This window comes from Boleophthalmus pectinirostris, unplaced genomic scaffold (genome assembly GCF_026225935.1).
Source record: "Boleophthalmus pectinirostris isolate CB_2022bp ecotype Guang Dong unplaced genomic scaffold, ASM2622593v1 HiC_scaffold_18, whole genome shotgun sequence".
Classification (NCBI taxonomy): Eukaryota; Metazoa; Chordata; class Actinopteri; order Gobiiformes; family Gobiidae; genus Boleophthalmus; species Boleophthalmus pectinirostris.
This window is the reverse complement of record NW_026571133.1, coordinates 26,010,144-26,037,997: the sequence shown is the minus strand read 5'-3', so window position 1 is coordinate 26,037,997 and position 27,854 is coordinate 26,010,144. Positions and strand designations below refer to the sequence as shown.

At 36.5% G+C, this 27,854-nt stretch overlaps 4 protein-coding genes across 11 annotated transcripts in view; 2 read left to right on the top strand and 2 right to left on the bottom strand.

Moving 5' to 3' along the window:
- Window positions 1-14,142, bottom strand: part of miga2 (mitoguardin 2) — a 79,489-nt gene extending 65,347 nt beyond the window's left edge. For 6 of the 8 annotated variants that reach the window (XR_008632153.1, XR_008632152.1, XR_008632154.1 and 3 more), the window contains exons 1-23: window positions 14,018-14,142; window positions 13,322-13,559; window positions 13,004-13,202; window positions 12,796-12,911; window positions 12,604-12,718; window positions 12,386-12,513; window positions 12,073-12,190; window positions 11,842-11,948; window positions 11,373-11,485; window positions 7,979-8,051; window positions 7,788-7,874; window positions 7,605-7,703; window positions 7,357-7,491; window positions 7,214-7,267; window positions 6,964-7,080; window positions 4,732-4,933; window positions 3,991-4,091; window positions 3,802-3,886; window positions 3,476-3,575; window positions 3,299-3,397; window positions 2,947-3,075; window positions 2,766-2,855; window positions 2,585-2,690 (exon numbers count right to left, since the gene is read on the bottom strand). Coding sequence is in view for 2 of the 8 variants with exons in the window: in XM_055153352.1 (XP_055009327.1) it covers window positions 2,654-2,690; window positions 2,766-2,855; window positions 2,947-3,075; window positions 3,299-3,397; window positions 3,476-3,575; window positions 3,802-3,886; window positions 3,991-4,091; window positions 4,732-4,933; window positions 6,964-7,080; window positions 7,214-7,267; window positions 7,357-7,491; window positions 7,605-7,703; window positions 7,788-7,874; window positions 7,979-8,051; window positions 11,373-11,485; window positions 11,842-11,948; window positions 12,073-12,190; window positions 12,386-12,513; window positions 12,604-12,718; window positions 12,796-12,911; window positions 13,004-13,202; window positions 13,322-13,417 (2,400 nt within the window). In the remaining 6 variants the exon portion in view is untranslated. Of the gene's footprint in view, window positions 1-1,384; window positions 2,691-2,765; window positions 2,856-2,946; window positions 3,076-3,298; window positions 3,398-3,475; window positions 3,576-3,801; window positions 3,887-3,990; window positions 4,092-4,731; window positions 4,934-5,113; window positions 6,884-6,963; window positions 7,081-7,213; window positions 7,268-7,356; window positions 7,492-7,604; window positions 7,704-7,787; window positions 7,875-7,978; window positions 8,052-11,372; window positions 11,486-11,841; window positions 11,949-12,072; window positions 12,191-12,385; window positions 12,514-12,603; window positions 12,719-12,795; window positions 12,912-13,003; window positions 13,203-13,321; window positions 13,560-14,017 lie in introns of those variants that run through there. The other 2 variants (XM_055153352.1, XM_055153353.1) reach the window with 2 other exon arrangements.
- An 82-nt stretch (window positions 14,143-14,224) lies between these two features.
- Window positions 14,225-16,708, top strand: st6galnac4 (ST6 (alpha-N-acetyl-neuraminyl-2,3-beta-galactosyl-1,3)-N-acetylgalactosaminide alpha-2,6-sialyltransferase 4). Its single transcript, XM_020921797.2, has 5 exons — window positions 14,225-14,768; window positions 14,848-14,994; window positions 15,346-15,755; window positions 15,828-15,935; window positions 16,023-16,708. Exons 1-5 carry the CDS (start codon window positions 14,667-14,669, stop codon window positions 16,207-16,209), a joined length of 954 nt encoding a protein of 317 aa, XP_020777456.1. The 5' UTR covers window positions 14,225-14,666; the 3' UTR covers window positions 16,210-16,708.
- Window positions 16,709-16,844: 136 nt separating this feature from the next.
- st6galnac6 (ST6 (alpha-N-acetyl-neuraminyl-2,3-beta-galactosyl-1,3)-N-acetylgalactosaminide alpha-2,6-sialyltransferase 6) lies at window positions 16,845-21,246 on the top strand. The gene is made up of 6 exons (XM_020921901.2): window positions 16,845-17,078; window positions 17,305-17,364; window positions 17,479-17,673; window positions 19,933-20,345; window positions 20,418-20,525; window positions 20,598-21,246. The coding sequence occupies exons 2-6, from the start codon at window positions 17,347-17,349 to the stop codon at window positions 20,782-20,784; spliced, it is 921 nt and encodes a 306-aa protein (XP_020777560.1). The 5' UTR covers window positions 16,845-17,078; window positions 17,305-17,346; the 3' UTR covers window positions 20,785-21,246.
- Window positions 21,247-21,689: 443 nt separating this feature from the next.
- Window positions 21,690-27,849, bottom strand: kyat1 (kynurenine aminotransferase 1). The gene is made up of 26 exons (XM_055154169.1): window positions 27,543-27,849; window positions 27,401-27,456; window positions 27,077-27,224; window positions 26,859-27,008; window positions 26,437-26,523; window positions 26,241-26,366; window positions 26,030-26,150; window positions 25,883-25,959; window positions 25,718-25,807; window positions 25,379-25,565; window positions 25,224-25,300; window positions 25,046-25,132; window positions 24,882-24,937; window positions 24,307-24,322; window positions 24,145-24,228; window positions 24,027-24,066; window positions 23,378-23,491; window positions 23,137-23,296; window positions 22,984-23,073; window positions 22,856-22,905; window positions 22,633-22,763; window positions 22,478-22,550; window positions 22,296-22,394; window positions 22,119-22,221; window positions 21,896-22,043; window positions 21,690-21,804 (listed from the first exon to the last, which is right to left on the bottom strand). Exons 1-26 carry the CDS (start codon window positions 27,618-27,620, stop codon window positions 21,715-21,717), a joined length of 2,538 nt encoding a protein of 845 aa, XP_055010144.1. The 5' UTR covers window positions 27,621-27,849; the 3' UTR covers window positions 21,690-21,714.
- Window positions 27,850-27,854: the final 5 nt, after the last annotated feature.

Below are 27,854 nucleotides of genomic sequence, written 5' to 3'. Positions count from 1 at the left end.
ACATTTAGTTTTTGGGAACAATATTTGATATAAATAGTGTCAGAACACAGCTGAGAAACTGTGTCAGTGTTTTATCCTCTGAAATATTCAACAAAGTGCAACTTTTACTGTGCATAAAAATAGAAATATTCACCAGCTGGCCCAGGAGCAGGACCTAACTCAGTCTAGTTCTGCAGTATTTTTTACTGATATATTCTGCCAAAATGATAATAAAGGGGCAGCTATTTAGTTTGATTAATCAGATCAAACTGTTTCATACAAATACTCTGTGACAGACTTAACTGGCACAGCAGTGAAAGTAATAATCCTGTCATTACATGTATATAGAAAAAAAATTGCAATGTCAACCAAATATGGCAAATAAGGATAAGATACATTATATTTTACTTTTTACAAAAAGACAATAAGCTTTGCACCAAGAAAATTTAACTTTTTCATTTATTGTCCTCTATGTGGATGCTTTGTCCTTGAACTGCTCAGAACTGTTCAGTTTCATCCAGTCCACCTCAGGACTACACAGTGTGTGCTTCCCTCTGGTGTAAAGCCTGTGCTACTACACAAAGAATAATGTGAAAGAAATATAAAAGACATTTTCTTTCTTTTTTGAAACATATTCGAGTCCCTCGACAATTCTTTTAAAAGGTGCAAAACTGTGAACTGTGCAATTCTTACAGTGCTAGTATCCCCACATTTTTGGAATTGGTGACAGAACCAACAACACTACTTAGCCATCTTGAATGGGGAAATAAAACCTATTAGCTAGCGGAGGTCTTCATGTTATTATATTTTACATAAAAAAGTACCAGTCCCACCTGCAACAGAATCCTCATTCAGTTACCCTTGCAGAACCCCCAGATATGTCCTAAATACTGTCACGTAAAAGTCTGACCAATATGGAGAATTTAAAAAAACATTTAAAAATCTAAATAAATAAATACATTTTAAGTACAATTTCATAAACTCTTGCATGTACAAACGAATACTCCAAATGCAACGGGGTTGCTTTGTGGTGCCATCTGGTGTCAAAGTATAGAATATTTTTGCCCCTTTTGCAAATTTTTTATGGAAGCTTTCAGATGACATTTTACAGTATCTTAAGCATGCTGAATAAATTGTCTACTTTTTATGATTAAAAGATTAATACATCAATACTACAACATTTTTAATGCATGTGGAATCTTTGATTTGTTAAGATTTGAAGCACAAAAGAAAATAGTTTGGAATTACTTTGCCTCATGGCAGCAGAACAAGTGAGAGCTTTATGTGTCAGAGCTCTTTTGTGAATGAAAATATTCTCAATGCATTAATTATATCTATGTCATTAGCTGGTACTACAATAAACTTATCCACCTATACTGATAGTCTGCAGACTTAAAAAAGAAACTTTTTTTTTTTTTTACATAAACACTCATTTAATTCATCCCAATATAGATTACACATGGAAAAAGAGAAGTACTTCCCTTTAGATCTAATGATATGACAGTTTAAGATCAGCTTGGGGTTCTCACTAGTCAGCTTTTCACATCAGCTGGTGTTTTCAGTGAGGATTTAAGCTTAAACAGGATGCTACAGGTGACCTGAGGATAAATTTTCTTTTTCTTTACAACAACACAAAAAGAAAATATAGTTCCTCTGTGGTCATTGGGCATGAGCCACTATAAAATATGGAATGTTGTGTTGAATGTAAGTAAAACAAAACATTTCTCTGCAATAACAGATAAGATAAACTGAGAGATAACCCTTCCTTAGAACTGTTCCCAGGCTGCTACTGTATGCGAAAATAAGGAAACATTTCAGTCCAGTGTGTTTTGACAACAAAAATAACTGAAACCTATTGCTGTGAAGTCTACCTTAAATTCCTTATGATAAAAGCAGAAACGGCTCCAGCAATCAAGGCTGTACATTTAAACTGGTTTCAGGTTAGCTCTGAAGTCTCATACTACAGGACTGACAGTCAGAAAGCAAAAAAAAAAAAAAAAAAATTACAGGGTTTTAACATTGAACTAGTGTCACTTGTTTCCTTACATTTATATTTCACAAAGTGCAAAATGTCACTTAAAATATGCAACCAATTATAGAAAAGAAATTGTGTGTGTGTGTGTACATATATATATATATATATATACATATACATATATATATATATAAAAATAACACAATGGTAATAAATTCACAACCCCAAGTCACCTGTACCACACTCCACATACCCACGTTTTCCCATCAGCTAACCAATGGAATAATAATTGTAATAAAAAAAAGGAATCACTAAATGCATGCTGCAAATACGCCCACCATTTTCATTTAACAAGGCTTTTTTGCCTTTGGAAATCTTATGGTACACCTTTACAGTCAACGTGCACCTATTTAAAAAACAATTTTTTATTAATTTATCATTAAATAGGATACCTCTCATACAGTCTTGCATGCATGAAGAGCATTTTGGGCAAGCTGTAAAAGAAAGAGGTGTGCGGACGGACTTGCTCAGACTCAAGTCCCTGAAAGACTGAGGCACATTTTAGCAAACTGTAAACTGTTGTGCCTTGATAGCCCAAACAATATCGCTCCAGTGTGAATTTCTTCTTACTTTAAAATTTATGCAACTTGGTGTTTCTGTATGATGTGAAACCAGGAGTCACCAAATGTCTTCAGTAAATCACTGAAGTTTTGTTCCAAGCTTCCGTTGTCTATTCCTAAAATAAAAAGTCAAAAGTTAATTTGAAAGAAAATACCACACGTGGTCGAATACATAGAAAGCTATATCTTACCTCGCCTCTGATCGTGTGACTGTATACTCAAACCATAGAATGTTGGGGATCAGGCTTGTGTCTCGCACCAGGAAGTATTCTGACAGAGGCCTTTTTAAAAAAATGGAAAAATAAAAAATATTAGATAGACATCCCTAGTGACAGAAAACGGGAGCAGAAATGAAATGAGGCCACTTCTTACCAGGCTGCTATTTTAGGGAATAATGGTGTCAGCACCTCTTGCGTAAAGAAGAACCATATTATACCAATCGTAGTACCAGCTATTCCACCATAGAAAACCTGGCCCCATGTATGATAGAGCAGATAAACCCTGGAAAATGCAAACAGAGGTTATACTTTCCATATTTATTTCTTATATACATATAAAAAATATATACTACTGAATAAAGGGTCTTGTATACATAAAATAAAGATTAATTACAGTAAAAGATATGTAAAAATAAACAGTGAAGCACCAATAATTTTCTGAGCATCCAAATATTTCAAGCCTGAGTATGTTCAATGTTAAGTGCAAAACATGTTCAGTAACATACCTGCTGTAGGACACTGATAAAGCAATGCCCAACAGTATGATTGACAATATGTGCCTCCATAGCAGATCCACACATCGAGCATTGTTTGTTTGATGCATTCTAGGAAAAAATTATAGACATGAACAATTAAGACAGGGAAAGAAAATTATGTTATATTAATGTGTTTGGCAAATATACCTCAAATAAAGAAAAAGGAAGAAGTAAATAACAAAGAACCAAATAAGCTGCGAATGACTAGAAGGCATTCCATACTCAGTTGGCACATTGGAGTGAGATCCTGCAAAAAAAGAAAAACACAATGAGAATTTTAAGCCTCGTATGATAAGTACATATACTTGACTTTATGACCTGGGGAATTTTGGGCAGTATGGCACAAGATATTATTAACACACATTCAAATGTGAAATTATAAAGGAATTCTTTAATTCTTTAACTTTATTTCTGGGCAATTTAATTGTTAAGTATTCAACTATGCTGTTTAACCCAACCCTTCCAGCTCTCACCTGCACATGGGCGAGGCTCTCTGAATATGTGCTTGAGCAACCAGTTTACCCCTTCATTAAGAAGGATTCCAGTGAAGAATGATATCTGTTGGCATACAGAATTTTTGGTCATGTTTATCATGTCACTGTCTGGGCAAACACCAACATACCTTATTAAAATTGAATGCACCATTGCTGTGAACAACTCACCGTGTGTAGTTCCCGCTTGAACACTATGAGTGTAACAAACCCCACAAGAATAGCAATGGGCAGCAAACTGATGTAGGCCAGCACTTGTCCTGTCAAGTCACCTAGATGGAAGGAACACCAGTGAAACTTCACAAGCATGAGACATTGACTTAGCTGTAGAGGCAAGGAAGGCTTACACATGCCATTTATTGATTATCATTACTGTTATGATTAACAAGTGGGTAACCTAATTACTTTGTTTAGACGATTTTTAGACTGCATTGATTTAACACCAACCTAATAGATAAAAACAAATAAAGTAACAAGACTATTGAGTTGGCAACGGTGTTAGCCTTTCCCAAAAGGTGTCGTAGAATAACAATAAATCTCGTAAAGTGGTATTACATTCATTCTGAATTATACTTCAGTGTGTGTTATTATATTTTTGCCAGTTATTTAACAATACACATTTAACCGATTCAAACAATAGTTACCACTGAAGAAAAATAGAAGAAAAAAGCAAGCTAGCTAGCCTTTATTGTGGCCATTAAGCTGCAGACTGCGCATGTGTGACTGTCTCACAATTTGGCAGTCCGTGTACTTTGCTTGTTGGCTGAGGCACTGAATGAGATCGCACTATTTGGCAATAACAACGACGGCTGGGTTCATTCAGTAGCCGCAAAACAGACGAATCATTCGACACCACCAAACACATAGCAGCTAGCTGAGTAATGACTAAGTGGATATATTATATTTACTCACCATCAGCAAACTCTATGTGTGTTAAAGATATAGACCGCCATCGAGCTGGTGCCGAGCACTGTTCTTCCAACGCCATCTTACCCGGACACAACCGGGCAGTCTGTGCGCTCCGCCTCAGACGCGTGTGTGTCCAATAGAGAGGGCACCCGGGGCTCACACAGGCCCCAACACGGAGGCAGCCGTCCAATGGCAAGCACGCCTTCTGCGGTATGTAGCCATAAAGAAACACTGAATGAATAAAACAGGTATTTGGTACAGTTGCAATCGTAGAAATATTTTTAATAACTTTTCTTTAAGACAACTATTACTTTTAACATCACTCCCATGGAGGGTAGGGGGATTTGTTTGCAGATTATGCAGAAAATCGAAAGAAAAGGCATGGTTGTTCACGTCTGTATTTTACTTTATTATGTTGATTTGACCATTTCAAGAACACGTTAGAAAAAATCAAATATTTTGATAACAAAAAATAGGATTTAATATGGAGAATATACACTTGGTACTGGCATAATAGACAAAAATAAATACAAGGCAAAAATGGGATTTTTGTATCTCTACTTTTCATATAACTTCCGACTTTTCAAACATAAAGAAGGCAAGGACAGTCAAAATTGGGTTTCCCATTTGTGTCTAAATGCAGATTAACAAATGCAGTAAGACAGTTTAAATTCTACACATGCAGCGGAGCAAGGCCGGTGAGAGGACATGGCAAAACAGAACTTATTCCAAACATTTACTTTTCTATTATGTTGCAAAGAGAAAAATAGGATAGAGTTAAGCAAATACTGAAGGCATCCCCATGATGGTATTTTCCAATAAAGTGCACCAAAGTTTAAAGTTAAAGGCTTATCACATATACAGTTATTAAAAGGTGATTTTTACAGTTAATTGGTGAAAAAGAAAATATGACAAATTTCTGAAAGTAATAAAGTACATGGACTTTAGTAGTTAAATTATAATGATTTTTAAGTCACTCTCAAAAATTAGTTCCTCTAGCCAAGTTAGATTGCAAATTTAATATCCTTAGTTGTTATTTTTTGTACTAAATTATAATTTTCAAAATAATTTTAAAAAATCGAGCTAAAAACTCTTCCGAGGTAGATGTGTCCAAAAAATCCCATACTACAACTGTTTCATATTATAATTTCAATGATTACATACATTTCTTAAATGTGTTTGTCAGTACTGAATGTTATAGGCCTTTGCTGTTATCCAGTGTTTTATTGACCCCATATCATCAGTGAATCTATACTATTATTCTTAAAAGTCACACACTCCTGTCAAAAAGACAGATTTATATGATGCATATGATCATCAACAAAAGAAAATAAAGCATAATTTATGGGGCTGTTTGCTTCCTGTATCAAAGGGTTTAATGCACTGGAGTAGTGATATGTATGTATTGAGCCATGCGTGTATTGTATTGTGATGATTGAATTGAGCGATTGAATAAGATATTGAATATTGTTGCATCCCTGATTAAACACTGCAATAATATTGTTATTGCAATAATAAACATAGTTATCCAGTCACCTTTTTTCTCATATCCTGCAGCCCCATGAGACTGTCTCTTGTCCTCCATTTGTATGGTTGTGTGTTAAGGTCTGATTTGTTTTCTACATAATAAAAACCTGCAATTTCAGGGCTGTTCAGACTTTTATGGGCTTGGTATGTTCCCTTCGACAAATAATGACGTAAACTACCTTTTAAAAAGGCATAATGGATTATGTATACACTGCCAGTGCATGTTTAAAATTTTATACTATATACCAGTGCAGCAGTTTTATATAGCATACCATTGATTCATATTTGAAAGGTTTCCCTTGTGCCACTTGACATTTAAAAATATACCTTGCAGAGATAGATCTATGTTTTTTGAAGCATTTTGTTAATTTGTGGCAGACTCCCTACATTCTACCCCTTGTGGAACTACAGTATGAAATAACTAACATCAGTGAATGCCAGAAGTTTCCTCTGTTTCTTGTGGCAGGGAACCATTCAGCTCTAGAAGGCTTTCAATTCCCAAATACCCCAGTAAGATTTCACTGCGACGGTGAGAGAGGTTAAGTATGTCTTCAGACAAACAGTTGGCAGAGGTGAAGCGGACTTTGTCATGATCAAACATATCCTTAAGGTATTGAACAATTTGTTGCTATAAATAAGGAAAATAGTTTTAGTTTCAAGGGCAGTAGGTATATTTTGAGAGCCTTTATTTTTGCTGTAGCCACTTACCTTAAAAATTGTGCACACTTCACTTAGATGCTGCCTCGGCCCTAAAAATCCAAATGCTAAAACTGGGCTTACATGTTCTGATATGGCATAGAAATGTGAGATGAACCCGTCAGGAACCTTAAGAAAAACAAATATATATATATATATATATATTTTTTTTTTTTAAAGAGAGAAATGCCAGAAATTACTTAAAAATCTGTTGTCTGTTAAAAAAAAAAAAAAAAAAAAAAAAAGATTTGTTACAACTCACCATGAGAAGACGTCTTTTGGCTTTTAAGACTGACCAACAGGCAGTGGCCAAAGCCTAAGAAAACACAATTAGTGAAACTTGTGACATAGAACAAAGAGAATGATGCTTATGCAACAGCAATTTTATCGCATGAATTTTATTACCGTCTCTTTAAAGCTGTCAGACAACCAACGATTCCTAAGCACAGCAACTACAGAGGATGGAGGATTTTCCAGGTCTTCAAATGCATCCATCAGAATAAAGTCCAAAACTATGTCGAAAAAGTTCATGCACACCACCTACAGAGGCGCAATACAGTTAAAAAGCATAAAGCAAAAGGCATAAACAAATAATGTAAAATAGTGTTAAATTAGTGTTTGTCTGTTTAAACATAATCAGAAACATTACTCACTCCACGACCTTCTAACTCCATCTTAGTGACAGGCCACGTTTCCTCTCTTTTAGTGTAAAGCAGCATATCTTCATAGCTTTCTAAAAATGCTTTAGGACTCTGAATTGGGGAAAGCAACAACACGTGCTAGATAATGCATTTCATCCATAGAATACAGGCATAAACTAATGGAGGTACACTTACTTTGTTTGCCTTTACCATTAGGCCAGCAATCATTTGTTTCCCAGTCTCCATGAAAAAGGTTCGATGACTTTCATCCAACAGAAGCATCTGTAAAAAAAATTATAATAATAATAGTTTTTTTAAAAAGAACCGGTGATCAACTTTGCTGATATAAAAGTAACAAATAGTAAGTGGCATAAATAGGAGCAGACCTGGAATGCTTGTCTCACACAGTGAAGTTTGGCAAGAAAATCCTGGTCACTGTAACATTCAAGTAATTCTGTCCTATAGCACAGAATCAAAATCAGAAATGAAAATATAATTTGTCTTGGGCTGGAGAGCAAATTGCTACAAATAACACATAAAGGAAAACAACAAAACACATTCAGCAGCTCAAATGCATGCATTACAATTTTTTTTTTGAGGAAATGTATTTATAGGCACTGCTACTATCATTTTTTCCACACAATAACCAAAATAATCCACCCACTAATTAGATATATACATGTGATTGCATTCATGCATGCACCCTGCTGCCCTGCTTCAAAAATAAAGTGTTTTTTTTTGTCAGTACTTTATTACTGTAATGTTGACATAATGAAATATAATGTACCAGAAGATGGCATTGGTGTAGTAGGAGATATAGTTGGTTTAATTGGACAGACAAACGAGCAGCATGCACAGATCAATCAACAAAATGCAGTGAATGAACAAAAGAGAAATCAAAATCAAATCAATATTTGGTGTGACCACTCTTTGCCTTCAAAAGAGCATCTATTCTTGTAGGTATACGTGCATATAGTTTTTGGAGGAACTTGGCTGGTAGGTTGTTCCAAACATCTTGAAGAACTAACCACAGATCTTCTGTGGATGTAGGCTTCCTCACATCTTTCCGTCTCTTCATGTAATCCCAGACACACTCGATGATGCTGAGGTCAGGGCTCTGTGGGGGTCATACCATCCCTTCCAGAAATTCTTGTTCTTCTTTACACTGAAGATAGTTCTTAATGACTTTGGCCGTATGTTTGGGGTCGTTGTCCTGCTGCAGAATAAATTTGTGGCCAGTCATACACTGATGGTCTTGCATGATGGATAAGTATCTGCCTGTATTTCTCAGCATTGAGAACACCATTAATCCTGGCCAAATCTCCAAATCTATTTGCAGAACTGCAACCCCAAACGTTCAAGGAGCCTCCACCATGCTTCACTGTTGCCTGCAGACACTCATCATTGTACTGCTCTCCAGCCCTTCAGCGAACAAACTGTCTTCTACTACAGCCAAATATTTCAAATTTTGACTCAGCAGTCCAGAGCACCTGCTGCTATTTTTATACCACCCAGTTCCTATGTTTTTGTGCATACTTGAATCACTTGGCTTTGTTTCGGAGGTATGGCTTTTTGGCTGCAACTCTTCCATGAAGACCACTTTACCATCTAAAAAACATAGCGAAAATCAAAGGTTTACTGTCTAAAGCAGACTTGGAGAAACTTATCCATGCGTTTGTCTCCAGTAGGTTAGACTACTGTAATGGTCTGCTCACTGGTCTCTCCAAACGAGCTGTGAGACGCTGCAGAACATCCAGAACGCTGCAGCTCGGGTTCTTACTCGAACTAGGAAGTACGAGCACATAAGTCCTGTGCTCAGGTCTCTGCACTGGCTTCCTGTGCCTCAGCGAATAGACTTTAAAGCAGCTCTGCTTGTGTACAAGTCTCTCCATGGCCGAGCACCAAAGTACATCTGTGACATGTTAGTGTCATATGAACCATCTCGCACTCTGAGGACCTCAGGGACCGGCCTCCTGTTGGTGCCCAGAGTCAGGACTAAACAAGGGGAGTCAGCGTTTCAGGTTCATGCAGCTAAAACCTGCAATAGTCTTCCTGAACATGTGAGACAGGCCTCTTCTGTGACGCTGTTTAAATCCAGGCTCAAAACAATTCTGTTTAACTGTGCATATAACTGAAAGGTTTTCATTCCGCACTCTTCTCTCCAATTTATGTCTCTCTTTTTTAATTTTAATCTTCATGATTAAAATCATAATAAAAACAAATCAAAACATAAATAATGTATTTCTTATTCTGTAAAAGCACTTTGAATTACTTTGTGTACGAATTGTGCTATACAAATAAACTTGCCTTGCCTTGCCTTGCCACTTCTGGCCAGACTTCTCCGGACAGTAGTTGGGTGTACCTGGGTCCCACTGGTTTCTGCCAGTTCTGAGCTGATGGCACTGCTGGATAACTTCAGATTCCGAAGATTAATAAGCTTGATATGTCTTTCATTGGCTGCACTAAGTTTCCTTGGTCAACCACTGCGTCTACGATCCTCAACGTTGACCCTTTTTTGAGCTTCTTCAAAAGAGCTTGAACAGCACATCTTGAAATCCCAGTCTGCTTTGAAATCTTAGTCTGGGAGAGACCTTGCTGGTGCAGTAGAACTATATTGTGTGTTGTTGTTGTGCTCAGTCTTGCCATGGTGTATGACCTGTGACATGAGACCGTCTTCCACAACCTCACCTCCAGTTTTAAGCCTCCTACAGAGCTCTTTCTGTTTCAGTTAATGACTGTGTTCCAATCTACGTGTGACACTGATGATCATTAGCACCTGATTGGTATAACTGGTTGATCATACACCTGATCAGGCAAAAGGTATCAACACCAAATACTGATTTGACTTAGATTTTTCTTTTGTTCGCTCGCTTTGCATCGATAAAAACAATCATTATTTATATTTTTGAAAGCATTTGAAAGCTTTCTTTACAGCATTTTTCATACCTGCCTAAACTTTTTGCACAGTACTGTATATATAAATATTAAAATTAAAAATAAGTAAATAAATAAATAAATGAATAAATAAAAACTCCCCCCCTTTCTGCTGAACTACTTTTGCAAACTTTACCACATATATCACATGTGTATATGTGATAGTAAGCACATCACATTACAGCTGTTTTTTTTTTTTTTTTTTTATATATATATTATTGTTAACCTTGGTAGAGCTTATAATATAAACTTATACTTAATTTCAGTAAAGTATTTATTCCTACTGTTTTACTGTACAAATGCATGAGTATTGGATCATAAACATACTTCAAGAACATTTCTAAGTAGCCTACCCATAGATATGAATGGACATAGCTAACATGCTAGCTGCCACATGCTAAATAGGAAGTTCGCCGGGAGGCTCTTCCGGCTCTTTTTGACCTTGTCGCCCCTGTCTCTGTAACGGCTGTTGTGAGCCTCATCATTTTGATCTTAATGTGTTTGTATTAACCCGCTCTACATGATCCTGATTTTTTCATAACTTAGAGCCTGGCTCCAGATTGACTCCTGTAACCATAAGCATTGCGAGCCTCATTTGAATGGCGCTGAACACAATGGGTGACATCACATTCCCTAAGTCCACTTCTTACTATACATAGTCTATGAGCCTACCCAAGATCTTGGAAGAAACATATCAATGTACACATCTTTGTACGGACTACACCTCTAGAGTGTTACCTTTCATTAAGTAGTCGGCCTGCAAAACTAAAGTCTTCTGTCCGTGTTTTTGAAATAGATGTAATAGCTGATGATAGTTTTGATGTGAACATTTTAAGATTACATTACCGTAATGATCTGAAAGCTACTTTTCCCTCCCGTACAAGAGAAAGAGCTTCCTCATAAAGTGCTGCTGGTCTTAGTGGTTGGTACACTTGTTCTAGTGATAAAGCATCAAAAATCTGTGAAGAAAAAAAAAAAAGCAAATCATCTGAATTACAATCACCTTAAAAAAACAAAATACACTGTATTATTATATTATTGTTGTGTGTGTATAAACGCAAGAATTGATAATGTTATTTTTATTTTTGCCAGATGTGTAACAATGTCACTCGTAGCCACATTGAATCCAGCAAATAATGTAAATGCCAAAAGAAAATTTGCCCCAATATAAGAAAGATCCCTATCTTTCCTGTCAACAACTTACACTGTACAAAACAACTTAATTACTGTGAGTACTTAGTAATGCATAAATGTGAATCATTATATAATGTATTACTACATGACAATTGTGTTCTTACACTTGAAAGAAAATTACCTCTGCAGCTGAAAAGAAAGAGTCATCAGAAGTTACAGTGGTTGCATCATCATCTTGCAGTCTGTGAAAGCTTTCCACACAAGGCAAAATAAGAGTGCCTTCACTTTCTGTAAGCAGGACATCAGAAAAAGTTAAAAAGAAACTATTTGGCATTAGAAGCCAAATAAAATATGTGTTTCTACAGTTGACAAAGTACTCCAAGATCTATGTTTTAAGAGACTACTTGCTCACCAAAGTCTGCCAGTACACTATCTGCTGGGATACTGCTCCCAAAATCCTCTTGAAGATGATATGCCCTATGTAATAATGTTTCCAGTTTCTCCGCAAACACTTTGTTTCGAGTTTCATTCTGTATATATAATAAGAAAAACAAGTTACTATTAAAAGTGTTCATTATAAATTATAATACTAGGAAACTTAGACAGAGTTTATTGATCCTCAAGGGAAATTACATAAATAAAATAATAAACATAAAGCACACATTAGTAGCAGAAGAATTTTGTAATGCTTATGAATTGCAGAAATGTATAGGCACTTTATTTACCGAAGCAGGTTGTTCATACATTGCTCCTCTCAGAGCAAGGCTGTTGTTGCTGGATGTGGACTCTGTGCTGTGACGTATGTTCAGCGCCTGCTCCCATTTTCTCAGTGCCTCTTCAAACAACTCCATTCCTAGAGCATTACTGGTATGTTACTGAGCATGTCGCATTAAATTGATAGACTGTATATAAGAAGATTTAAATAGATAGAGCATGTGTATACCCATTAAGTAAAGATTTTCTGCATTTGCATCTTCTACTAATGATCTTTCTTCTACAACAACCTCATCCTCCATAGCTGGTTTTGCTGATTGATTTGGAGAGCTTGGTACTCTCATCTGAAACAGAAGCACAGACAAAGCATAATTTAATCCATAAGTATAAATTTAAAAATGCAATGTATAACAGGTCTTACAGATGCCAGGCTATGTGAAGAGCTTGAATGTTTACTGGGAGCAAGTGAAGATATTCCACTCATAGTGTCATTGCTGCGAGTACTGGGGCTCATCATTTGCCGTCCTGTGGGTGGACCTGAACATACACGGGAAAGCTTTTCCATCAAATGCACTGAATAATAATAACTGGCTTTGCAATTACTACATTTTTCTGGCAGTCATACACACCACGCTTTAATGATGAGGGTCGGCCTGCTTTAATCAGGTCATCTGGAATTCCTACAGTCTTCTGGGTTTCTTTTGCTTTTCTTTTTCTCCCTCGTCGTTTTAGCTGGTGAGCAGTGAGAGCCAAGGCCACACTTCCAAGTGCTGTAGCAAACAGCACCTTCTTTAGGCTTGGAGTGAGCTTAAGTTGTGAAAAAACTGACTATAAAACAGAAATATAGTACAATATTTAGGATTTGAGCACTGATACTGTTACAGCTAATCAAATAACTATGTAAATTATATAGGCCTTCGGTTCACATTGGGTGCAGAGTAACTGACCTGTCCAAATGTAGAGTATAGAAACACAGGGATCTCTGCAACAGTCATGGCCAAAGCATGGGCGATGGACATCCCATCTGAACGTTGGACTGACATGGCTGCAAACCAAACTTCTAACACCTTCTCATGAAGTTAGGGGAAGATCTCCTTTCTTCTTAGAAGTCAGCCATGGGGCTTATAATGTTCACGTGTGTACTCATAGTTGATTATTCCAGCATTATACCAGCATTTTAATTTTCTAAGAAAGGAAAAAAGAATAACAGAATAAATATCAACACAAAACGTTTTGGGTATAAGTGATTGTACATAAGGTAAATTGTTATCGTAATTTAGATAGCTAATTAGGTCTTAAAGAACACAGTAATTTAAATGCGTACAGTATTAACCTAACGTTAAATGTTAACAAGTAAAAAAAAAAAAGTAACTAGAAGAAATTAGCAATGCTGAAAAAGACAAAAATGCCTTTAGCTTTAATGCACCAGTTTGATAAAACACATTTTAATTCTACAGTTTCCTGTCGGTATCACATCCTTTTGAAGCATAGAGACCAAATAGATGGAGCAAATGGGTTGACTTTAGCGATAGCACGGTGTTAGCCTAGCACTGCCCTGTCATAATAGCATCAATACATCACTGTTTCAGCTTGAAATTATAAAGCATCTAGAGAGAGACTTCAAGCACTGCTCCAAAGCTCACCAGACACAGCTGAACGTTGTCATTAAACACGTACGAGTGACATACAGGGATCCATCGTGACATACAGTAGCATTCAATGCGCAACGCAATCAAAGGACATTCAGATTCACGGGCGCTACGGAGGGGCGGAGCAACTCAAACGCTCAGACGAAGCACGCAAGTTATTTATTTTCATATATATATATATACATATATATATTCACATAAGAGCCTTTATGAGTCATATATTTCATATACAGTTGCAGCAAAAACGCCTATGTTTCTCAAAATAGGAAAACTAAGAAGCGGACGTGGATTTTACCAGCACACTTTGAACTCACCACTTAATCTTGTCAAAAATGTAACAGTACTGACTGTGTCCGGATTCCGGGTTTGATTTAGCTTTCAAAATAAATCCAAGCGCATTTTGTATAAACGGTAGGCATTTTATTGTTGGAAGTTATACCAGACCTTATGATGACAATAGTGTTTACTTGTTATCGACTGTGTTATCTTGACAACAATTTGGGTGTGATAACGGTTTTAACGTCTCGAGCGTTAGTAGACCTAAATTAAAAGGTGAAGATGCCATATAGATGATACGAACTTTGAGATTATCTTCGCGGTTATGATTTTTTGGAGAAAATATGCGACCTAGCCTAGGTTCACAATGAAGTCGTACCAGGTTTTGCCTCTACATGTGTTCTGTAAGAAATTATTAAAAATGTTTTTTCTGGGCATTGGCTCTGTAAAAAGCCTAATAAAATCACAGGTAATTCAAGTTACACCAGCATAATCTACATGCATTACTACAATTGCTTATTGCTGGCTTTATTTGTCTTCCAATCCAGTGTTTCCGCTGGCTAAGTCTGCTTAGCTTAAGTCTTACTCTGTTGTTTTGGATCAGACAAGTAGTCAAACGGGACCCCATTCATGTTGCTTTGCACATCACAGGACTCAATGGCTATGCTCGAATCACAGATGGTAGGATGGACCAGGTAAGAAAATATACAATTTCTGTAAATTGGCCTTTATAAAATTATTTTATTCAATTAAACCTAGTTCATACCACATAATGTAGCGAAGCTAGTGCAGTGCTCTGATGTATATGTTTTAAGGCCCTGGTGGTTGTGTGATATACAGGCTTAGGTACTGGCTCTGTTAGCTTTTAAATAATTTAGAAATGGTGACCTACCCACCATACGTAATTATCTCAATTTGTCCATGCAGTGCAGACCCATAAATATCTAAAGTTGAGTTAAGAGAATCTAACAGCTTTTTGTATAGAAATAACTAATTATCTTTTCAAAATAAGTACTAAATACTCATTTTCTCCTCTACTCCTACAGTTCCTGAACATGTACTGCAGCCATTGTGCCTTAGTCTCAAGCTCAGGCCAGATGCTTGGAGCTGCTGTTGGAGAGGAAATTGATACTAATGAATGTGTGATTAGAATGAATAACGCACCCACAGTAGGGTATGAGAAGGATGTCGGCAGTCGCACTACAGTGCGAGTTGTGTCTCATACAAGTGCACCCTTATTGATTAAAAATGAGCCCTACTACTTTAAACATTCTGCCAATACTACTTATATATTTTGGGGTCCTGAAAGGAACATGAGACAAGATGGAAAAGGAAGAGTTTTTAATGCTCTTTTGAAAATGGTTAAAAAATATCCAGAAGCCAAAATGTACATAGTGACAAAAGAGAAGATACAGTATTGTGACAATGTGTTTCAAAATGAAACTGGAAAAAACAGGTGGGCTAACAGGAATGATTAATACATGGAATAGTCATACTTGTATGATTATAATCTTTCATGCATTTACAGAATGAAGACGGGTGCTTTTTTGAGCACAGGGTTTTTCACAATGATTCTTGCCTTGGATATGTGTGACAGCATTAATGTGTATGGAATGATTGATAACAATTACTGCAGGTGCACAAATGTATTTTATTATAACTTATGTTGTGGTCGTTATTATGTTGTTCCGAGTTAACCTGTTTCTTCTGGCTTTTTTAACAGTCGAGCCAATCACAGCGTTGTTCCATATCATTACTATGAGAACAAACGTATCAACGAGTGCCGTATGTACAATATTCATGAGAACACCAAACGTGGAGGGCATCGCTTCATCACTGAAAAAGCCATCTATGCCAAATGGGCAACACGTCACAAGATGGAATTTAAACATCCATCATGGAGGCTATAAAGCAGATGACTGCAGATCTGTGATTGTATTCTGAACTCTGAACCAATGCTTATTGCACTACAGAATATTTTAAGGCTGCTTACACTTAACTGAATATTTAATTTAGTTAATCTTATCTTCAAAGGCACATTGAAAAAAATGTGCATGCTGTTCTTGGCAAAGTACATTTGTATTAATTATTATCTAATTAATAGCTGCGTTTGACAACTGTGATGATTGGTTATATTAATACGCACATTGTTGTTTACATATACCCAATTAAATCCAAATAAATAACCAGTTACTAACTCTTATAAGTCCTTGCAAGTACATGCAAAGTAGGCCTACACAGCCAAAGTTTTAGTTGTAAACTGAAACCTATACACATCTGGAATGTACATTAACAAAAGTTGATCAAATGAATGTGCTTAAATAATTTTTAATTATTAAAAAACTGCAGTGTATTTTTATGTTTCCATTTACATGTAAGGTATATGTGAATAAAATGTGTTTCAAATTACTACAAGATAGTATTATTATTATTACTATTATTAATAATAGAAATATTTCATGTATCGCTGTCAGGACTATAAACTGCACCATCGCTATAAGATATTATTATTAATAATAATAAAAATATTTTATTTATCGCTGTCAGGGCCATAAACTGCTCAGCAGCATAAAACGCGAGCGTGACGTCAGCAGTGAGGGTGCAGCAAGAGGGGCGCACGAGAGGAAGACAACAGACAGTAAAAGAGCCGAGTTTACAGGCCCACATCGGTAAAGCGGAGTTATCAGACTACTTGACAATGGAACCGTTTCACATAATTACGGGGAACTGTAATCATGTCTTCAGGAGATATTATGTCGGCTACATTGCTTCTGTAAAGGTAGGTGGTGATGAGTGGAGGATGAGAAGATGCTGTACAGCTTTAACACCCTGAAATAATACGCCAGTCTATAGGCGGATTCCCAATGCTTCAGTTAAAATGAACGCAATTTATGGTTCTCTATCGAGCATTTTACTACTATGATTGTGGTTTGCGCTGCATATATCAGTAAATCACTCCGCGAAGAAATGTTAATGGCTAAATTCATTGCATTTTATCTGTATAGGTATGATGTCATTCAGGCAGATTCAGAGCCAAATCAAACAGAATGGGGCTCACTAGCAAGGTAAGAGCTAACATATATTCAAGCTGTGGACTTAGACCTATTTCCCTGTTGATATCTTAAGAAACAGCAATTGGCAGTATTAACAGGCCACTGTTATTATCATTGTCTCTGCAGGGGCCACAGAGCCACAGAATGGTTATCTGTGCAGCTGTACTTGTCCTGATGACACTCCTCATCCTTTATGGCTCCAATAATACCAATGATGCTGGTTTTGCTCCTTTCCATGTCTCAACACACCAGGCACTCAAGGCCACTGATTTGAAGAAATGGTCTTTGCGAGAGGGTTATGTCCCCATTTATGGAAATAAGGTAAAATAATTGAAAATAACTAATTTATTTAAATCAGTTAGTTTAACTGCTTCTGGTAAGGTGCCATAGCACAGTGTAACAGCAAACTCTACAGAGCCTTGAGGAGAGTTTTACTGGCTACTCTTATAGGTGTGCCTATACCACCAGAAACAGACTTAGTGACTCTTAGTGCGTCCTCTACAGTCCCTGACAAAAGTCTTGTCGCTTATCCATTTTGTAGAAACAAAAACTTATAACCTGACTTTAAATTAATCAATTGGTTTTAGAAATGTCTCATATGAAAGCTAAAACCCTCCCAAATTATGCTCAATATACTAAAATAAATTTGCTTCACTGAAGAAAGATTGATCATTTAATGAACACAGAAAAGTCAGATTTTGGCAAGACAAAAGTCTTGTCGTCTTGTCATATGATGCACCCAATCCTAGATTACAGCCTCACCTGTGATCAGTTACTGATCAATCAATTAGTGGGTGTGTATAAAAAGAACCCCAGCACACCAGACCTTCACATCAACTGCAACTTGACCTCTGACAACATGTCTAAGATCCACTGTCAGACCAAAGCGTTAATTATCAAGAGGCTGAAGACCAGATCCACTGCTGAGGTGGCTGACACCTTCAATGTGTCTCAGCGTCAAGTACAAAGAATAAGAAAAAGATCTGAAATGACTGGAGATGTTTTTGACAAGCCCAGGTCCAGCAGACCCCGCAAGACAACTGCTCAGGAGGCCCGTTTGTTGATTCGAAAATCCAAGGCCAGCCCCTTTTCCACTGCAGCAGGCCTGGTCACCTCAGGTCCCTGTGTCAACCAGAACAGTTTGTAGAATTCTGTCTCGAAATGGCCTCCATGGTCGAATCAGTGCACAGAAACCAGCACTAAACAAAAGGCAATTTAAAAAACTATGTGGCATTTGCCAAGGCCCACAGCCTGCTAAAAGGATGGACACTGGAAAAGTGGCAGAAGGTGGATTTCTCAGATGAATCCTCAGTTGAATTACATCACAGCCGCCGCAAATAATGCAGGAGACCTACTGGAGCCCTCATGGATCCAAAATTCACCCAGAAAACAGTTAAGTTTGGTGGTGGAAAAATCATGGTCTGGGGTTAGATCCAGTATGGGGGGTGTGCGAGACATTTGCAGGGTGGAAGGCAATATCAATATCAAGAAGTATTAGCTCCTCTTACATTCCCAACCATAAACGGGGTCAAATTTTGCAGCAGGATGGTGCTCCATCGCATACTTCTATCTCTACATCAAAGTTTCTCAAGGCAAAGAAGATCAAGGTGCTCCAGGACTGGCCAGCCCAGTCACCAGACATGAACATCATTGAGCATGTCTGGGGTAGAATGAAAGAGGAAGCATGAAGGCAAAACCAAAGAATCTTGATGAACTCTGGGAGGCATGTAAGACGCTTTCTTTGCTATTCCTGATGACATCATCAACAAATTGGATGAATCATTGTCGAACCGCATGGATGCAGTCCTTCAAGCTCATGGAAGTCATACAAGATATTAAATATGGATCTCACAGCACCACTACTTAATTCACTGACGTTATGTAACATATTTTTGTATTTGAAGTAAATTATTTGTTAAATTTTCTGTAGGTGACAAGACTTTTGTCTTGCCAAAATCTGACCTTTCTGTGTTCATTAAATGATCAATCTGTCTTCAGTGAAGCAAATTTATTTTAGTATATTGAGCATAATTTGCGAGGGTTTTAGCTTTCAAATGAGACATTTCTAAAACCAATCCATTAATTTAAAGTCAGGTTATAAGCTTTTGTTTCTACAAAATGGATAAGCGACAAGACTTTTGTCAGGGACTGTACTGGTCCATGTCTTCAGTGCCTGACACCGTGGAGCTCTTTTGCATTTGCCTGTAATAAAAGCATTGGGTGAGCAGTGACCTGTGGCTCTATGGCTTTTCATTCCCAGGATTCTGAGTTGTATTACTCTTGCCAGGCCATGTGTCAATATGTCTTCATTAGCTTAATAAAACATATCCAGGTCATAGGATGTTTGAGCCTGTGCCTTAAAGGCAAAAACATGACCGATAAAGGCGCAGATACAAGTAGAAACAGACCGTAGAACAGCCTCCTCTTAAGTGGTTGAAAAATGCAGAATGACTAAGTGACCAGCATGATGTAATGTGTATTTTTAATTAACTCAGTGTTTTTTAGTTCTGACATTTATTTCATTTACTGTTGTCAGTTATTGCACTATTGAACTATTTGAACATTTTGTATATTTTCCAGACCATGAATTTGCATTGCCATAATTGTGCACTGGTGACAAGCTCCAGTCATGTTTTGGGAACAAAAGCAGGTCATGATATTGACCGGACTGAGTGTGTGATCCGCATGAATGATGCTCCCACGCAGGGATATGATGACGACGTGGGCAATAGGACCACTCTGAGGGTGGTGGCCCACTCCAGCATCTTCAGGGTGGTCCGTAGACCTAATGAGTTCTTGCATCGTGCAGACAGCAACCCTATGATCATCTTCTGGGGACCACCAAACAAAATTGGGAAAGATTCAAAAGGAACATTATACAGACTGATCCAAAGAGTGAGCATGACATATACAAACCTTTCTTGCTTTAGTATTACACCAAGTAAGATGCGCAAATTTGATAGCCTTTTTCTGCGAGAAACTGGTCGGGATAGGTAAGTATATTGTTAAAAACACTACTTCTACTAATGTTTCGATACACTATGACATTGTCCTTGATCATGCAGGCAAAGATCTCATTCATGGTTGAGCACTGGCTGGTTTACTATGGTCATAGCTATTGAAATATGTGACAATATCAAAGTTTATGGAATGGTTTCACCTAATCACTGTGGGTAAGTACAAGATGTGAATGTCCAAAATATAAATTACCACTACTGTTATAACACTACAGTGTTTTTCTATAGAAAGAAGCCTGTATCCAAAAAGATGCTGTATCATTATTACAAACCTCGTGGACTTGATGAATGTGTAACTTATATGCAGAATGAGAGTGGCAAAAGAGGCAACCACCACCGCTTTATTACTGAGAAACAGGTATTTGCACGCTGGGCAAAGCAGTACAATATCAGCTTCATTCATCCAAGTTGGTAAAAAGCCACTGAACATTTAGAGAATAAGTGGAACTTTCTAGATTTTTTGTTGACTGAGCCTTTACAAATCCACACAATCGATATAAATATTTTTGGATTCATAATTATGAGATAGTGATTTTGTTTTACATTTTGCTTTGTTCCTCACATGGTCTGTGAATCCAAGGTTTTACTATAAATACATTTTAAATGAATTTTTATGAATGTTTATAGTACTTTGTTAAATGCATGTAATTTATGTCATTCAAATGTACATTTAGTACCTTTGGGGACTTAGCAGATATGTGATATTTATTGTCTATTTTGCTGCAATTTTTTGCCACTGTTGTCAGCCTATTTTGTGTTTGACATTTTATGAAATCATTTCAGCTTCAGAGTATAACTGATGATTCTGTACATAAAGAAAATTATATACTTTTACTTTATATAAGCAATAAGAAGTCTGCGCAGTAAATGTATGAATACAAATTTATGCCCAACATGTGCTTCCAAAATAACCAGACACTGCATCCAAGTTAGACTAATGCATGATTCTTTATACATTTTGATACAAATGCAAAACAGTCTTAGAATGTAGACTGTTATACAATTTAATTAACAGAAAATGCTGGATACAAAATAGGACAGATATTTAAAAATAAGATGTCACATAAGTAGACCACTCTTCCAAGTTATAAGAAACAAATACTGATCCATTTTACAAAACAGAAAAATTTTGACTGAAAACAAGGGGTATGCAAACAAATTTTTTAAAATGTTAAAATTGCCTTGGTAACCCTGTTTTTTTTTTTTTTTTTCCATTTTCTGGGTTTTTATTGTGTTAGTCACAGTCCAATGCATTATTAAACACATTTAGTGATAAATAATATATTTTGTGTAATGAATGATAGAATAATTTATGTGATGTGTATTCAAATATGTTTTAATTTTGTCAGTGTCCATTTAGTGACTCATTAGAATTATTTGAGAAAGCGGCAATAATCTTTGGTCTAAGGCCTGCCATTGAAATTAACATAGCCTCCTGTTGACAACAAAGCAATGTAGGTTAATTCAGTTCATTTGTAAACACATTGTTGAATATAAGTTTAATCTTCAAATCTTGAGACACTTACCTCTGTTCGTATGGTCCTGCTGCCCTGGCCAGGACATGTGTTCAGGTAGAGATCAAATAAAACACTGGGGTCAGTAACATCCAAGATTTGGTCAGCATCTAAACTTGCTTCTAATCCTTGAAGACCACCAAAAACAACCAATAGATGGCTAGGATTTGTTAGAGAAGGGCAAAAATTAACAGTGAACACTAAATTAATGCTCTGGACTTCACTGTAAACTTACTTAAAAGGTGTTAGAGATGTCTGGTCCAAGTGACTTCCTCTCTCAGATGTGCCTATAGTAAGATCATATCCATCCTTGTATGGACTTTCTGTAAATACAGCACCTGCATGGACCAAAATGTGTTAAGATGACCTGTTATATATTTAAGGTGGTTTTATAGCTAAAATGTAAGCTTACTCAGGCAAGATGCAAGACGAACTGTGTAACCCCAGTAGAGCCCATCTTCTGTCCTTGGCACGTGAGGAGCCACCACAATACCTTTGTACACTTTGCTTTCTAACAAAAGAGTATAAACAAAACAGTCTATAGACTATACAGTTAATGCATATAGGTGTGTTAAAAGTATTAGTGACATACACCTTCACTCTGGGTTTTATTGAGGTGTACTGTGACTCGGAGACCTGACTGCAATGGTTTGTCAATGCGAACATCCTAAAAAAAAAAAAAGTACTCTCACTTTCACATTTTAAAGTTTAAAATAAACACTTAGAACAAGCCTAACAATTGGACATACCCTTCTCATTCCACAGTTTACAAAGGAACCTTTTCCTTGTTTGGTTGGTCGGTCAAGAACTATTCCTTCTCTGTATCTGGATTCTTCGTCTATTCTCATGTGGTGAGGGCTGTCTAGTGGGTTAAGTAATCCTAGTAATTGGAGGCAAAGTGTTACTGATCTGGCAAAACAGTCAAGCTTTTTTGTTTAAACACAGTTATATCAAGACTTTCCTATTAATTACCTGCATATTGTAAATCCTGATGTTTAGGAAAGAACCACTTGCGGAGATATCTGGATGGAATCAAAACATGTATAGTCAAAATACGGAACAGCCTAATATACGCAAATGCAACTAAATAAAGTTATTACTGAGGGCATTCTAAGTATTGAAGTATTCTTGCAAGCTGAATACAGGCTTGTCCTTTCTTTCCAACACCTTTGAATTCACCTTCCACACTTCTGTAAAAGAATATAAAAAACATCAGCTTTTTGAAATTATTATTTTCTTTCTGACCAACTTACTTTACATCTTCCCCTTGTTCATCAAAGACTATTATTTCATCCACACAAAAGACCACACATGCCCGAGCGATCTGCCCAGCCAGGTATGTACGAAGTTCTGCTGACTGAGCATTGTCCAGAACTGACCCAGGTAAAGCCACGCTCACCGTGTATTGCCGACCTGTTACGTACACATTTTATTAAGTTTAATCATCCATGGCATAAACAATCACAGATGTAAAAACACAAATTATTATTATACCATTATTGTTTTTGTTCTGTTCAAATATTTCTTTTTGAGCTGCTTCTTTCTGTTTTTCTTTCTCCAACCTTTTGACCATCTTGGCATGTTTCTTTTGTTTAAGAGTCGCTTTAACTGAAAAGAAATGATATACATACAATAAATGGTAAAAGTTTACATTTTTATATAGTGCTTTGCCATCTTCCAGGCACTTTACATTAAGGAACCGCTCATCCATTCACACATACTCCAGTACATTACATTGTCTGATCCCATTGTCGACAATTGAATCAAGGGGGGTTAACCATCTTGCCCAAGGACACAACATCAGCATTCAAACGTGGGACCTGGAATCGAACTGGATCTTACCGCTCAACCAATGATGATTATGTCGAGAGCGGGACATGAACCAAGAAACTGCGGACCAGTGCACAAACACAGTCGCCCCCAGCTATTGTCGTCAATAGCCCAACAGTCTTCTGAACCAGCATTCTCCCTTCTCACATTAATTAATTTCACAATAGGCAACTTTAATTAATCATTTTCCCAAAATGTTAATTTGGGACAGTGTTTCCAGTTAAAAGTTTATTTTGTTTCAATTGTCGTTCAATGTGTGTTTTCATACGGTTCTATTTTACACGTGCTAGCTCCATGTTAGCTCTTCACTCACGTTCTGCTTTTCTTTTCTTCCAGTTAACGTGGCCCTGCTCCTATACAATGCAAGAAAAGATTATAACATCAGTAAAATTAAGGCATCACACTTCATCACAATCACAATGCAATAATACCTGACGATTCAAGGGTTTCTTCGGTGTATTAGAAGCAGACATATCCAAAACAACGTGAGCTTCTGTCACTTCTCGGTCATCACTCTTCAAAATAAAAGCACGAACAGAAGAAGGAAGTGAGATTCTCTTTAAATGCATTTTATTTATTGTTTGCAAACAAACTAAATCAAAATCAAAGCTAAAACAAGTAACACGTAAGTAAATTTTCTATGGGAGATATAAAACTCACAATTTAATTCATAAAACACGATAAAACAATTTTTTGTCCCTTTTTAATACACATTTTATATTGCTCCACCAAAATCACAACAGCAGTCACCTGTCCAGGCTTCACAAAATTGTTCATTCATTTAATTTAACCAACAGAAATTTAGAAAATCAAACAATGGAACACTCATAGGTCAATGACTTGGCTTAACCAACACAAAAATGAAAAAACATTTTCACTTAATTTATTTGGACAATAGCTGTCAACAGAACATTAAAAATAAAAAATTAATGTGAGATCTTTTAAACAAAACTGCAGATATGTCTCTTAATAGGACAATCGCACTCAAAAATCAGATTTCCCAAAAATATTTTACTCACTAAAAAAATAAAATAAAATAAAAAAATCTACAATTGTATTTAGATTTTAAAAAGTAAATGCTACAAACAGGAGGAGACACAGACAGATGTTCTTTGCATTAACAGATAGTTTACATTACAAGTTTAAAAGGGGAGTTTATAGTATTTACTTTGTAGAGCTCCACTTTCTCAGTATATCTTCTGCTGCATCTAGAGTTGAGTCCTCCTGTAGAAAGAGCAACACCACATAAAATAAAAACACATTTAACGCTTTAACGATAACTAATGGAATTGGAACATTAGTATTCCAAGTATATTTAGTATTTTCATTTACCTTGACGAAACAAAATCGAATATATTTATTGAAGTCTTTTTGGTGTTCTGGACTGTAAAATGCTGACACTGGGATAGTGGCCAAACCCTAAAAATTGAATCCACACTTCAAGTTGGTACAACATGTATTTATAATGCAAAACAAAGATATATTTATTTGTATGATGAAGTATAATGACCTTTTCCCGAATTAACCATTTGACAAATTTAAAATCATATTCTTCGTCTTGTGAGTCTTGATCTTTAAGGTCTACACCTAAAAGGAAATACTGCATTGTATCAGCAGATGTAGCATTTATACACATAATAATAACTTTATTCAACATTTACTTACCAAGAGTAGAGACGTCAACAACCATAAAATAACCTCCCTCCGGCATGATGGGCTTCAAACCCACACTTTCAAGGCACATGGCTAACTTTTTTCTCTTGTGATGCAGTATTGCAGGAAGCTGCTGAAAGTAGCTCTCTGGAGTTTCAAAGACTTCATATTCTCTGTCAAATCCACAAGCGACAGCCTCCTAAAATATGTGCAACCAATATGAGACAATTCACTTAAAAACATTTATATTAACATTTGCACTCCAGTTGAGCTATCAATTGTTGCACTACCTCTGTCTATGCTGAAGAAATTACAGTAGATTTTATGCAACATTAGTTAGATTCAGTTTACCTGGGCAGCAGTTGCACAGTGATACACAGAGTTCTGATGCAGTGTTTTCATGTGTTTGATAATGTGATCTGAACCAATGGCCCATCCAACCTACAAAAGAAAATTATATCTTCAGCCAGTGAAACACTTCTCCTGCTTTGTTACATTTAAGATTACAAAATATACCTTCCATCCAGTAGCACTGAAAGTCTTTCCAGCACTGCCAACAGTTATGGTTCTTTCCCACATACCAGGAAGGCTAGCTGTTAAAAACACAGGAATCACTTAATGGCTCAACAGTGCACATGCAATTTTTAAACATATTTTGCTTACAAATCTTAACATGCTTAGCTCCATCATATGTCAGCCACTCGTATACCTCATCACTGATACACAGAATATCATTTTTGATGCACAGGTCAGCAATCTCTTGAAGTTCTTCCCTTTTATATACCTGTGTTTGAAAAATGTCAACTGTGTGCATCTTGTAATTGCATTTATAGAAATTTTCTTTTATACAACATATAAATGGAGGCAGTCTTACCTTGCCTAAAGGATTATTGGGTGTATTAATAACAATCGCTTTAGTACGTGGAGTAATTTTACTAGCCAGTTCTTCAGTTGAAAGAACCCAGTCCGCACTAGATAAAACTATTTTATCTTCACTTCTCTGCGCTCAAACATTATACAAGTTTATTTTAAATAACTCATGTTATTGATTGAAAATGTTAATCACTTACAGGTCTCAAAGGTACATATACAGGTTTTCCACCAGCCATCCGGACCATTGGCTGATAGCAGTCAAAGAAAGGTTCTACAATTATGACCTAAAAAATATGAAGAATAATATGACTAGTACTCTTTATTCTTGAGTAATATACAGTAATAAAATGCATTTTGCATTACATTTTAACATGACATTTTAAACCTTATTTTTGTGCATGACCTTAATTTATTATTATTTGTTTAATGTAAGCATCATAATGCCGAGGCAAGTTCCTATTTCATGAATTTTGTTCAACAATGGCGATAAAACTAGTTCTACTACATGTATTGTACACACAAGTTTGTAACTGGGGTAAATATATGGTCATATTTAATTATGCTATAAACTTGTTACTTTAATATAATTTAGTATTATGAAATGAATAGCATCACTCACTTCATCCCCTTCATCAACCAGTGCTTGAAAGGCACAAAACAGTGCTTGATAAGCTCCAACTGTGACAAGGATGTCCTCAAAAGGGTTGATTTCATGACCCATAATCCTGGTAAAAAATGTGGCCAGACTTTTAACAAGGTGTGGGTGACCCTATAAAGAAAAAAAGTACAGGTAAACTAAAAATGTGTGTGTTTTTTAATGTTGTTTTCATTCCTTACAAAGGCACGGGTGTATTGGTGCATTTGAGGTCCTCCCATTACAGCTGAACAGAAAGCCTCCTGGACAAACTTGGGAGGGGAGAAATCAGGAAATCCCTGTCCAAGGTTTACAGCCTTGTAGTCTGCAGCAAGTTGTGTGAATTCGACCCTGACAGAGTAACAACATAGTTACAGAGAATATTACACGGCTATGTCCAGCCATGTAGGCTAAGGTTGCATTGTACAAAATCTTAATTGTATGACCCCACAACTGAATCAACGTTTGAGGCCACAAACTAAAACCTTGTAAATGTTTGTAATGTTAATGATTAAATTAAATCTTACCAAACATTTTTATCCACACCTTCGACTCTGCGCGCATGGATTTGTCTTGACATCGTCTAAACAGGCATATGAATTTGGCATGTTATTTTAATTTCATTGGGACAGTGTGTTAAATTAAACAGGCCAAGATTACTCTACAAACCGTGCTATATGCTGTAACGTTAGACGATCTCGGACGAACAACGCTTAAAAGCTGCACAATGGTCCTAGTGATTCCCATTAACTGTATTTCCAACACTCATTATAACACTTGTTTTAACACATACGCCGACCTACCACATAAAAAAATAAAATAAAAAAATCCGTCAATGCAAATACAAATGCGTCAACATTCGCCATTCAAACTATAAGTTAAGTCGAGTGAACCATTTGTGTTTGAGGAGGGAGAGAGAAGCGATATCTTTTTCCCAGGGTCCTTGAGTCAGATTTTTACTTCCTGTATGGGCGGAGCAAG

Excerpts from the sequence above, each read along its gene's own strand:
- kyat1 (XM_055154169.1), bottom strand. The coding sequence starts at position 27,620 with ATGGGAATCACTAGGACCATTGTGCAGCTTTTAAGCGTTGTTCGTCCG. Across the intron at positions 27,457-27,542 it reads ACGTTACAGCATATAGCACG|ACGATGTCAAGACAAATCCA; the intron begins GTTTGTAGAGTA and ends ATGCCTGTTTAG. Across the intron at positions 25,566-25,717 it reads ACTGTGCAACTGCTGCCCAG|GAGGCTGTCGCTTGTGGATT; the intron begins GTAAACTGAATC and ends CACATATTTTAG.
- st6galnac4 (XM_020921797.2), top strand. The coding sequence starts at position 14,667 with ATGAAGTCGTACCAGGTTTTGCCTCTACATGTGTTCTGTAAGAAATTA. Across the intron at positions 14,769-14,847 it reads AAAGCCTAATAAAATCACAG|TGTTTCCGCTGGCTAAGTCT; the intron begins GTAATTCAAGTT and ends CTTCCAATCCAG. Across the intron at positions 15,936-16,022 it reads ATTGATAACAATTACTGCAG|TCGAGCCAATCACAGCGTTG; the intron begins GTGCACAAATGT and ends CTTTTTTAACAG.
- st6galnac6 (XM_020921901.2), top strand. Across the intron at positions 20,346-20,417 it reads CGAGAAACTGGTCGGGATAG|GCAAAGATCTCATTCATGGT; the intron begins GTAAGTATATTG and ends TTGATCATGCAG. Across the intron at positions 20,526-20,597 it reads GTTTCACCTAATCACTGTGG|AAAGAAGCCTGTATCCAAAA; the intron begins GTAAGTACAAGA and ends GTTTTTCTATAG.